The 12,047-nt window shown below is 39.2% G+C and overlaps 1 protein-coding gene across 1 annotated transcript in view; it reads right to left on the minus strand.

Moving 5' to 3' along the window:
- Positions 1–7,459: 7,459 nt before the first annotated feature.
- Positions 7,460–12,047, minus strand: part of LOC126282403 (juvenile hormone esterase-like) — a 70,971-nt gene continuing 66,383 nt past the window's right edge. Inside the window, exons 9-10 of the mRNA XM_049982061.1 lie at positions 8,559–8,685; positions 7,460–7,648 (exon numbers count right to left, since the gene is read on the minus strand). Coding sequence (XP_049838018.1) covers positions 7,501–7,648; positions 8,559–8,685 — 275 coding nt within the window. The 3' untranslated portion in view covers positions 7,460–7,500. The remainder of the gene's footprint in view (positions 7,649–8,558; positions 8,686–12,047) is intronic.

Genomic DNA, 12,047 nt, shown 5'->3' on the forward strand with positions numbered 1-12,047 from the left:
ACCTCGCATTGAAGTCCGTGCCAAATTTTGCTCGTCTGTAAATTGTAGCCAATCTCCGGGATTTCGCGTTCTTCTGTACTTCGCATGCTTTTTCCGTTGCCTCTGTAACAGCGTTCGGACCTGTTTTGTGTACCATGGTGGATCAGCTCCATCTCTTACCAATTTATGAGGTATGAATCTCTCAATCGCTGTTGCTATTATATATACTAGCAACACTATATATACTTTGGCTCTGCGGGACAAAAATTAATGGAAATCACGGGGCCCACGAGAAATACGGGGTGTGCAACGAAATTGCGGCGTCGGACTAATAGACTTGTCCGCCACACTTCGTGAATGCTCGGCTTCATGCAGCGCCCACGGGAAATCTATATGTAATTGAAGAGATACCCAATAAAGGTATTAAGTTTTTAGTGTGCTGTCGAGAGCTTGAATTTATTTAAATTCACAGTCTAGAATTATTAACACGTTTGAAATTGTTAGTTGCTCTCCGCCGGAGACGGTTGCCGGCACTCTTAAGACCTACGGTGTAGGTGCTATGACGTAAGCGCTGCGGTCTGTCTTTCTCGTGGATCTCCTATAAACTAGAGCGGCATGAGTTGAACTCGAGGCTGCCCGCGTACACTGTGGGCATTTCTACCGTTCTGCCGGCCCGATCCGTGCACAACTTGCATTCTCTTATTCCTGAACAGGACTGAAGACTGCCGATAATCCACGACCGACAGCTGACGCTCAAGTTTATCGTCACTTTGGAACCTCTAGATGGCCGTAATTATTATGGCAGAACGATGGGATGAATACTTACGACAGAATATGAGTTTGCGTAGTTTTTTCACCTGTGCGACCAGCTCGTACTTTATATTCTGATTTCATCTGAGCTTGAAGGCAACGTCTCAGCTTCGTTCGAAAAACTAAAGGCACATACACACATACAGACGACAGAAGAGAGGCCGGCCGTCTGCTCTTCGACAGAGGCACAACACAGCGACCATCAAATAAATAAAGAATAATGATTTCACGTCACGCAGGTTGACAACAATTAGAAGCAGTACCAAAGGTTCCAAATTCTACTGTACAGTTCACTAGAGAGCGGAGATGGGAGAAGTGCAGGTACAGGTATCAACAAAAGGCGAATAAAATATTACTCTTGTCGACTTAATTTCCTGGTCCCAGATGGAACACAGACATAATGTAATAAGCAAAGAACACATACTTTTTTATAGAGTATATATATTAATTTAATACTAGTAATCTTACTGAGAAGTGTGAGGTTCGGTGCTGGCCTACTGCTTACGAAAAAGAATAAAAATCTATTTTCTTCACGTTACTGTTGTCTTCAAATGTTGTTTTCGCTAGCATCTCGATGTTTTGAGTGAGACTGCTAGTCATGCACTCAGATGAACATCAGTAAGACCACTAAGACTCCTTTTCGTTAATTTGATTGTTTAAAAAAACTTTCACACAAATATGTGGTCCGAAATATTACAGATTCGAGCAGTTATTCCAAACAGCTGTGGAAACTCTTCTCGAGGAAAGTTCCTGTTAAACAGTTCAGTGTTTTCTGCAAGTGTAAAACTTCTTAGCTACACTCAAACTCAGTTAGCTCCAACTGAATTTCAGGAGGCGCACAATCAACACCCACTGCAAAAAGTGTGCAAAAACACAAAAATCAAGTTGAATTCGATGTAAATCACTGAATATGCTATCAAAGTTTTCTAACAAAGCCTATAGCATCGTAACAAATTCATCAAAGTATTCACTAGAAGTCTCGTTTTCAAGATTTATTTAATTTATAAACAGTGCAACATTCTATAAGTACGCAAATGAGCTTCCTGGAAGTTGCTTTATTCATAACAGCAGTTTTTTAAAACCAAAGCCGGTGTGAAAAATATCGATGATTAGGTGAGTCAGTCTTTCAGGGTTGTACTCAATAGTTTCAGGTCTGTGTTCAGGTGCTCATTTAGAAAAGCAGGCTCTAATATACACAGACAGACATCAGACTCTTTTGCTAACTTTACTTTCTTGTCTATGAATTATACTACATCTTTACATAAAGACACAACTAACGTACTTCATAAAAATACAGTAGCTCGCCATAATCACACCCCAGCTCAGCCGGGAAGGATTTAAACTGCCTATGTCACAAATCCTACCATTTCAGTTTACCAACTGTTTTTACAACGTCGAAGACACTTCGAAACAGACAACACTAACGACAGGAAATAAACGCGCCTGTCTTGCCACGGGCATCGGAACAGACAAGCTATGTTTGCGCACAGGTGGAGGAGGAACTGCATGATGACTGTGCACACGGGAAATAGTGTAGTACCAGTGTGTGGCTTAATCGCCCTATTTTACATCAAAAGTCATCCACCTGAACACTGCTCATATGTGTTTACACCTATGTTGTATATTTCATTCGCTATAGCATTAGTTACATCCGATTCAAGCGTCAAATTTTAATGAACAGTTGTACTGGAGCTGTGTGTCATTACCAGGTTTTGATGGGTACGTATTACACGTAATTCCCTTGGTTAACAACTGTCTTGCCGCTGGCACTAAAATTATGCTCATTTCATAGTATAAACACAAAATAAAAATAATAATTTTGTTAATTGCTTGCATTGTGCAAAGACTTTTGAGTAAAGGCACGTTCCTAGTTTCAATCCACTAGTCATATGATATGGTGACATATATGTGCTTATTTTATTTATATAACATTGTTCAAATTTTTGTGTACTTAAGAAATTTTATAGGTCTTGACCAGAGCTGTTTCCCATGGAAGTAGGTCATGCAGTCATGCTAGCGCCCGTCTCTATAACTTGCTTAACCACTGCTCTCTGGCCCTTTACATACCTTCCCATTCCAGTGGCTTATGATGCGGTAGACCGGGTGGATCCCGTTCATTTTGTCCAGTAATTTCCTAGCTGTTATTGCTTGAAGTCAAGATGCAATCGGAAAGGGATGTTTCGTCGAACAGTGTATTAATAGCTTTAGTTGTTGCCAATTCAAACACTGGTATTGCAGCTTTCGTTGACCACCCGTGTCATATTTTTCAATCAAGAAATCTGTCTTTCATATGTATTGTGCATTCTGTAGGGGAGCAGAGAGAATTAGTGACATTCCTTCTTCCCTTCCACTGTGCTTCCTACGTCACCGTGTATGGTGTACAATCGTTTGAAGTTCGAAATGTTTCGAGGAACTGTCAGGTGTCCCATCCACAAAACCAATTCCATTTTCACACAGGATTTTCTCCGCTTCTTCACAAACGAGCATCATTATTTTTTGGTCACAAGCAGCTCTAAGGAGTACTGCTACCTTTGATGTTGTAACGTATCGATATTTTAGTCCTTAATTATCGCTGGCTTCTGAAACTTTCGAATCCTAGCGTGCCTTTTTTTTGAGGGAGCTTTGTCTTGTTGTGTAACGACAACAGTGCCCCAGCAGTAGTGTCCACACGTGTCCTTGGCGTACTAAAGGAGGAAGCATTGTTGAGTTTCAGCACGGAGCTGTTGCGAGTAGCTAATTTATCGACAGATAATATGAAGAATAGATAGAAAGATAAGAGTTAAAAGTGTTGTGTCGCATCGTACAGGAAAAGTGTTTAATTCAGTTACTTTGTAGAGAGGCGCTCGTGATTAAATGTGAGATTTATGGTTGTAACACTGACGTGTCTTTGAACCAGCAGCTATCGTGCAGAAAGACATTGATCGCAGAACGTTAATGGAAAGGCCTCCCTGTTTAATTAATGCGGAAACGTATCCTAATACTGGTTACATCAGCGTGAATGGGAAACATGGGACTGGATGAGAGTAAGCGTCGTCCGCGAAATGTTCTAAAGGGACGATAAAATAAAGTAATTTGGTTTCTAATGTTATTATTTCAAAGTGATATTTTCCATTCTTAAACTGAATGACTTTAATATAAGAAAAGTGTAAGAGACACTATTGGTATTAGTGAGATGTTCAGGTCTGTTCCATGACAAAGCATTTTCTATATTAGCCGTCTTCATAACCGAAGTCTAATATGGCTGGATATTTGGTTTGTAATATTATATGAACTAGCATTTATCGCTAGCCATCGCTACGAAATCATTATAAGCCCAGAAAGCGTAAAATGTATTTTCAGTGATGGCTAAATGTGGAGCAAAAGTAATTTCTCCTGTGTGCTTACTTGACTGTATAAAATCCTGATACTTCATTTCAGGACAAGTCGTATTTACCAGACTAGTGAAGCATGTGTGCTTAAAAGGATTGATGGTAATTTTGATAATAAGCTATGCATTCCATGCTTCCTGGTGGAATTAATTTTCAGAATAAATTGCAATATTAGGCTCTCTTAGAACGTGGAACCTGCACTTTGGAAACGAGGTCACATTTTCAAAGATGAAATTGACCAGCCATATCATTCTATGGTAACATTAATTTAAAATATTACCACCAGATAGTTCAAGTAGTGCTAATCATAGTGGATATCCTGCTTAGTAAATGGATGATCCGTTACAAAATGTCTTACAAATTCAGATGCTATACTTCTTGAAAAGAGTGTAGGACTTACTTACGCAAATATTTCTTTAATTATTTATCTGAGAACAAGCGTGAACCAAAAGTGAGCTTCAGTCACAACATGAGTAAAGTATTCGTTTTCGTTGTCATGAGATTTGCTGTTGTTGCCTCATTTATTTCGTACTCTACGTAATGCTAATTACTACAACATTTATATCACAGTCGAATTAAAGCAGGAGGTGAAACTGGTACCACTTTCTATGGAGAATATGGCACCATCAGTATTCTTTTACTTATTCCTCTTAACTCAATTGAAATCGTGAAGGAAACAGAGGATCAAATAGGTAAAAAGACAAGGCCTAATAGAAGTCCTTGGATATCGTAGGGGAAATTGAATTTAATATATGAACGGAAAGGAAGTTCAGAGCTTGGCTGCGAGTGGTCATTAACTGGAATTAATGGGGAAACTAGAAATTTGTGATGCACCAGGATTCTAAGCCAGAACAAATTTTCAACTTTCTCTGTTGATTTCAGTCAATGCCCACTCACCTCCATGGTCTGTAATTCCTTTCTGTCTTAATTCGTAATGGCTGTTGGTTCAAAAATGCTGTCTGATTTTGGACGTCTGAAAGAACAGAAAGCACATATATATTTAATTGATGAGGGAGAAAACATTGAAAAGAATGCAGCAAAATATAAACGTTTAAAAATGAGTTTGACAGAGTGTGCAATAAGGCTGTGCAGACTATAGTAGCGTATAATTTGAACTAGGGTAATCATAGACAAAGCCTATTATTAAAAAGAGTAAAATTTTAATAACATTCCTTTCAATATCGAGAAGTGGGGAAAGCTATTTCCGCACCTTAAAGGGGTAACTCTGTGACAGCACACGTAAGTGTAGAAATACATGTGACAACTGAAATGGTAGAAAACAAGTCTCATTAATGGAATTTTATATGTCATATTATCATTGGTGCTAAATATAGCATGTACTTGCTCAGAGCACTGAATTAAATTTTTTATAGTTTTCCTTTCTGTCAAACCACTGAACTTCTTACTAACAGTTTGACGTGGTTATCTTCGTTATAGAATATTGTTAAATAAGTTGAGTCCTACGTTGCTTACTCAGAAGCTTCCACTGAACAGATACGCAGATAAGGAGTAACAGTTTTGATTAATTACCTTGCTTAGTTCAGGTCAGTTACTTTTCTCATTCTTATTTCGTTTCAGTGAATATAGGACTACACTTATTCGGATATTAAGAAGATTTGAAAAATAAATCTTATCCAGCTGGCAAACGTTTTGACAAATATTTTTCTATTACGCGTAAAACGAAACTCATAAAATTGGACAAATCTGTAACGAAGTTCCAAAAGAAAGTTCCAAAAAAAATTTACTTTAAAATTTATAGGGTAAAGTTTACAATATTCCACATAATATGTGGAATCGAGATGTGTCAGTACATATTTTTATAAGACAGTGTTACAAAAACTGCAACAAGTATTACAAAGTTCCCCTCTTTTGTGATACAGTAAATCTTTCTACGATGACGGTAGATGGCAGACAAAGATTCGGCGAAAGAAAACATCATCATCATCATCATCATCATCATCATCATTTAAGACTGATTATGCCTTTCAGCGTTAAGTCTGGAGCATAGCCCCCCTTATAAAATTCCCCCATGGTCCCCTATTCAGTGCTAACATTGGTGCCTCTTCTGATGCTAAACCTATTACTTCAAAATCATTCTTAGCCGAATCCAGGTACCTTCTCCTTGGTCTGCCCCGACTCCTCCTACCCTCTACTGCTGAACCCATGAGTCTCTTGGGTAACCTTCTCCCATGCGTGTAACATGACCCCACCATCTAAGCCTGTTCTATAGAGTTAATTCCCAGTTTTTCTTTTATTTCCTTATTGTGGACACCCCCATGCCATTGTTACCATCTACTAGTACCTGCAATCATCCTAGCTACTTTCATATCCGTAACTTCAACCTTGTTGATAAGGTAACCAGAATCCACCCAGCTTTCGCTCCCATACAACGAATTTGGTCGAAAGATTGAACGGTGCACGGATAACTTAGTCTTGGTACTGACTTCTTTCTTCCAGAAGAGGGTATATCGTAGCTGAGCGCGCACTGCATTAGCTTTGCTACACCTCGCTTCCAGTTCTTTCACTATGTTGCCATCCTGTGGGAATATGCATCCTAAGTACTTGAAACCGTCCAGCTGTTCTAACTTTGTTCCTCCTATTTGGTACTCAGTCCATTTATATTTCTTTCCCACTGACATTACTTTCGTTTTGGAGATGCTAATCTTCATCCCATAGAACTTACTTTTCAGATCTAGCTCTGAAATATTACTTTGCAAACTTTCAATCGAATCTGACATCACAACTAAGTCATCCGCATATGCGAGACTGCTTATTTTGTGTTCACATATCAGAAAACAAGGAAAGTAAAACTGATCCCAAAGTAATTTGTTTCTAAACTCTCTCCCGAACCGGGTTCTTGAATACTGTAAATCAGTCTGGTACTTGTGTCAAGCTAGATTCACTGAGTAAGTAGTAATATTAAAACAAGAGTTGCCAGTTTCATCACGGTTTGTTCTGCGTTTGTTAAGAGAAATTCCCAAGAATTTCCTGTGGGACACTGTACAGGAAACACTTCATGAGTCATAGCGTTGTTTACTCTTTAACATTTCGAAAACTGGTGTCCCAAGGTGAGAGAAGGTAGATATTCCTTCCTCCCAGATAGCTCATGATAAATATAGAGAAACTCCAGCTTACACAGACAAGTTCCGGCTGTTGACCTTCGCATATACCACACGTATATGTAGATTTGAAAGGAAATATATTTTGTATGCAGAATTCCTCCATCACTGTCTACAGGCATTAGGGTATGATGCCGCTCTTGCTCGGCATCATTACAGGTACACTTTATTCACACGCTCGGCTATATACAGTGTACAGAGCAGTAGCGAACGTAAACAGTGCCTTATTGATGTAGGATTTGTTTCCAGAAGTCCATACGCTCCTTGAGGAGATTCTGCCGTGTGACAAACTCCTGCTTCATGTCCAGGTAGTTGGCAGTTTCCGATGTGAACTTCTCCCATGTAACTGGACTTCCACCAGGCGCAGGCTCTCTGCGAAAACGAAACAGGGGTCATAAAAAACTCTGACTAGCCACTACTAGTGGACTGGTACGCAGTGGTTTCACTAGCACAGCAACGTTGTAGTACAGTCTGTTTGCGTATCTAAAAGCAACCAGTTCCACCAAGCACAGTAAAACATACATGTATTATAAAATTACCATGAAATTCAACATGAAAATAATCTGTCAATGGTCTTAAAAGCAGCACTAATATACTTCATTGGTCTAATGAAGGAAGTACACTGATGGTTAGAAGCGTAAGAAACACGTAGTGGTGAAACGTTTAGGATAATTTTAAGTGAGAAACGTGCGAAAATGACGTTAAATACTTTACAGTATGTTCCAAACACTCATATAAACTGTGACGTATTTTTTCAAATGGTTGGTACTTACATACGGTGTCAACAAATACTTTTCAGTACACTGAAGATGAAAATACCTCTGTGAAGTCAAGGAAGAAATGTGTACAGGTTTTTGTATAACTCAAAAATCTCACTGCGTAAGTTAGGCACTGTGCATGTGTACATGACTGAACTTACTGGTTTTATGAACGGTAGTGTTGTCATGAATTAAATTAGGTCTACATTTTCAGGTTGCTGCTAAAGAAAATTACTGTATGAAAGTTAAATAAACGAGAAAAAACTTTTATATAACTGTTATATGTCAGGTAGAGACAAAGATGAGGTACATGCGTGTGTGTGTGTGTGTGTGTGTGTGTGTGTGTGCGTGTGTGTGTGTGTGTGCGTGTGTATTTTCTTCGAGTGGGTCTACCATTATATAACATCAAAATAATTTGCATGACTTTCTGAGATAGGGTAGTACCCTCTGTCCGCTATTATAAGGCTGATACACGTCGTTTATATTAATAGAATTAACAAATCTGGTAATATGAAAGCACCTACCCATACTTCGCGAAATTTGTCCACAGAGTTGTTAGCAGCTCAATCACCTTCCCATCATTAGAATTCGGGTCCATTTTTGGCCCAAATGAAAGAAACAGGTATTTGGATTCTGCTGCGTGACTCATACCTGCAGGTAGAAAAATACATGCTATGTTTCATAACAGATATAGTTCAAGCTAATAAAGTTCACTCAACATAAGAAATGACGGTTCGGGTTGCAGTCCGGCATTTTTTTCCTACCATTTTACTGCTGATGATAATTTCGAAATAAGAACATTCCTCTCATTATATTGCCTTCATTCTAGAATTGTAAAGCAAGTTTTGATCTTGTGTATGCACAGTGGTGGGGCTAATGTGTATGTGTCATCTGCACACAAGTGAGAGGAATAAAACAATTTTTGTTTACCTTAAACAGCCATTTATGTTCGTATTTGACATTTTCTATGTGTTTCGATTCATTTTGTAAAATGTTATGCAACGTTCATGGGTGGTTTCCTATTTTAGGCATAGAAACTGTAACTTGTACGTCTTGTTTAATTCGTTTCAATCTCTTACCTGAAATTACATTATCTGTCAAAATGGATTGCAACCTTCAAAACGATAAGAGGCATAAAAACAACCGTGAACTTCGTATGACATTTTACAGAGATAAATCGAGACGGACAAAAGTTGACATACAGATATCGGAACACATCTGAGTCAATAGATAAAGGAATCACTGCGTCTTCCACGAGGCAGAGTATGTAATGGCCAACTTGAATTTTTTAATCATTGTAAACTTGCCTTGTAGTTCAAATGGTTCAATTGGCTCTAAGCACTATGGGCTTAACATCAGAGGTCATCAGTCCCCTAGACTTAGAACTATTTAAACCCAACTAATCTAAGAACATCACACACATCCATGCCCGAGGCAGGATTCGAACTACCTTGCAGTAAATTCTGTAAAAATTAAGAATAAATCGTGCCTGTAAACGAAAAGGTAGGAAACTTAGGGGCAAATATAGCAGTTACCGATGAGCGACAGAAGTGGTATTTAAAGGCTACCTTATCCACGACTACGAGAAAGGGCAGTACATAAGTAGAGAGTGTTAGATTTGAGGCGGTACACCGCAGGCGTTGACTCCAGTGAAGCGGGTCATCTCCACTGGAGGAATATCACTGTGACCTACTTTGATGCATCCATAGGAGACGGTCGTCGCGGTGAATGGTCCACCAGATGATAAACCATAAACTTAATTTATCCGTGATATTAATTGCTGAGTTCTGTGGTTGTGGATTACATTACTTGTAGAAATACAGCAGGTAGCTTTTGGTAGCTGTAGCTATCAATGTATCGCCTCATCGAACACTGTGAACAAATCTTCGGTAAAGAGTGCAGAGCTGCCCCCTGCAAGTGTACCGTGAGCCTGTCATTAGGGAATCCTAATTTGCGTTGGGTATACCGACGTGTGCAGTAGAATCAGGATCAACAGTGACATCAGGAGTATTTTAATTTGTTTATCTAGTGTCACTGCCCTCTATGGAGCGCAGAGGTCGATCACCGTACAGGCAGTATTTTAAGCAGTTATTTTGCATGAATGACAAACATTCGCCCATCTAGATCTCGAAGCTCCAAAACGTTCATTTATACCACGGTAATGTAGTAAAATTTTTGTCAACTCAAAAATTTCGGATTATAAAAGTACATACCTAAATTAATCATTCCTTAAAGCACATTCCTTAAAGATTCCGTAGTCGTCAAAACTTTAAATTGTGCCAATTGCTTTCTAAGTTCCCGGGTGCAAACTTCGGTCTGTACACTTACTACAGTCTCCCCTCCCCCACCACTGCCACTGCACGCACACATAAACGAAAGATCCGCCCCTCTGCTCGAATGTTAAGTATTTTCTAGAAATAATTCACTCACGACATCAAATTAGACTTTTTTTTGTTTGAAACTTCCCATCTCGAGTCCAACAACACTCCAGCAAAATTGCGTTGCTGACTATTTAAACTAGGACAGTAAAACCCAACCCTTCTGCGTGCAACAATTTGCTAACTTGCTGTAATTACATCCTGTAACACGATCCACCTAAAACCCCACATAAAGTAGCCTTATGATACACCTGAATTAGTAGTACCCATTAGCTTCATCAGCACAGCACTCCGTGTTAAGAAATCATCTAGACTCACTATCACCGACATATTTGACTAAATGATTAATCCTTAAATGGCTAAACATTTTAAGTCCCACTGTCTTTTACTTTGTTACCAAATTCCTACAACTCATTTCTCCAAAAACTCCATCTGCCCACCAGTTCCGCATTCCATCTACATACTGCACTCCCTAAGTGGCTCCCACTGTTGTTTTTCCATCATAGAAATCTTTTATGAGTCCCATATCCGTTCTCTCCCACACTACGACTCCACCGCTTTGCATTCAGTCCCCTATATATGTATGGCCGGATAGTTCGTCATTCTGAGAAGCTGCATAGTAAATACTTCGTCTTCACTCCGACATCAAGTTAGTGATAATAAGGTTTCTTGTTCAGTACACATCCCTGAAATCGGCTCCCAGTCAATATCACACTTCCACCTCCATCCTCGTGTTCCATTCTCATCATACCGCGTATGGAGCAGCTCCCACGTTTCAGAAGTCATTAATTGCTACATCGACGTCACTTGCATTAACGCAAAAACTTTAATCTTCTATTACTCTATTTCGTTTTATATGAACTAGTGTTCCGATATGTGATGCCAAATGCCGTGTATTTTAAAGTGTCTGAAATATTAGCCGTAGAGCTGATCCGTGGCAAATGCTTCATTGTAGCTATTTGTATTCTTGATATACTTCTTTCATTTTCTTTAATTCTTTCGTCGTTTGAAGGGAGTCATGATACAACGCGTTGGAAAATAAAGTTTTCGTTAATGGCTACAAATTACCTTTACCCTTACGACAACAAAATGTGAATTCCGTTGTATCTCGTAAAGGCGTAAAGTCATCTCACGAACTCTACACTGACGGCTTCATTACTACGTTTCGTTTTCCACTGTTGACAACATCAGTGACGTAGAAGTTGCGGCATAGTAGCTATCTGGAATGCGTATATTCCTGTAAGTGAACTATCTGCAACATTTAAAAATGAACGTCTCTAGAATGCAACTTCACGAGAAGTTGTCACTTTTGTGTGTCTCTTCTGTCATAGCACCTGATCGGTGCGCATCGCAAAGGTTGGTAGCTCTTCAATTTGAGCTGTTCAGTATTGGAAATTTTATGTGTGATAGAGAATGCAACAAGTGAAACCTTTTACTTCCTTTTACCACTATCAACGGCAACATGCACACATTACTTTTTTCTTTGTGCACGTCTACGGTAAATATGGATCTCTCTGTACAATTAACATTAAAAATTGGTACTTCAGTGTTCGTGTTCACGTATTAATGTTCGATGTGCTTGGCGAAAGAGCAGCCACATATCTCCGTCCGGCCCTCCTCCCTCTTCCCAACGAC

Source organism: Schistocerca gregaria, chromosome 7, assembly GCF_023897955.1.
Source record: "Schistocerca gregaria isolate iqSchGreg1 chromosome 7, iqSchGreg1.2, whole genome shotgun sequence".
NCBI classification, from domain to species: Eukaryota; Metazoa; Arthropoda; class Insecta; order Orthoptera; family Acrididae; genus Schistocerca; species Schistocerca gregaria.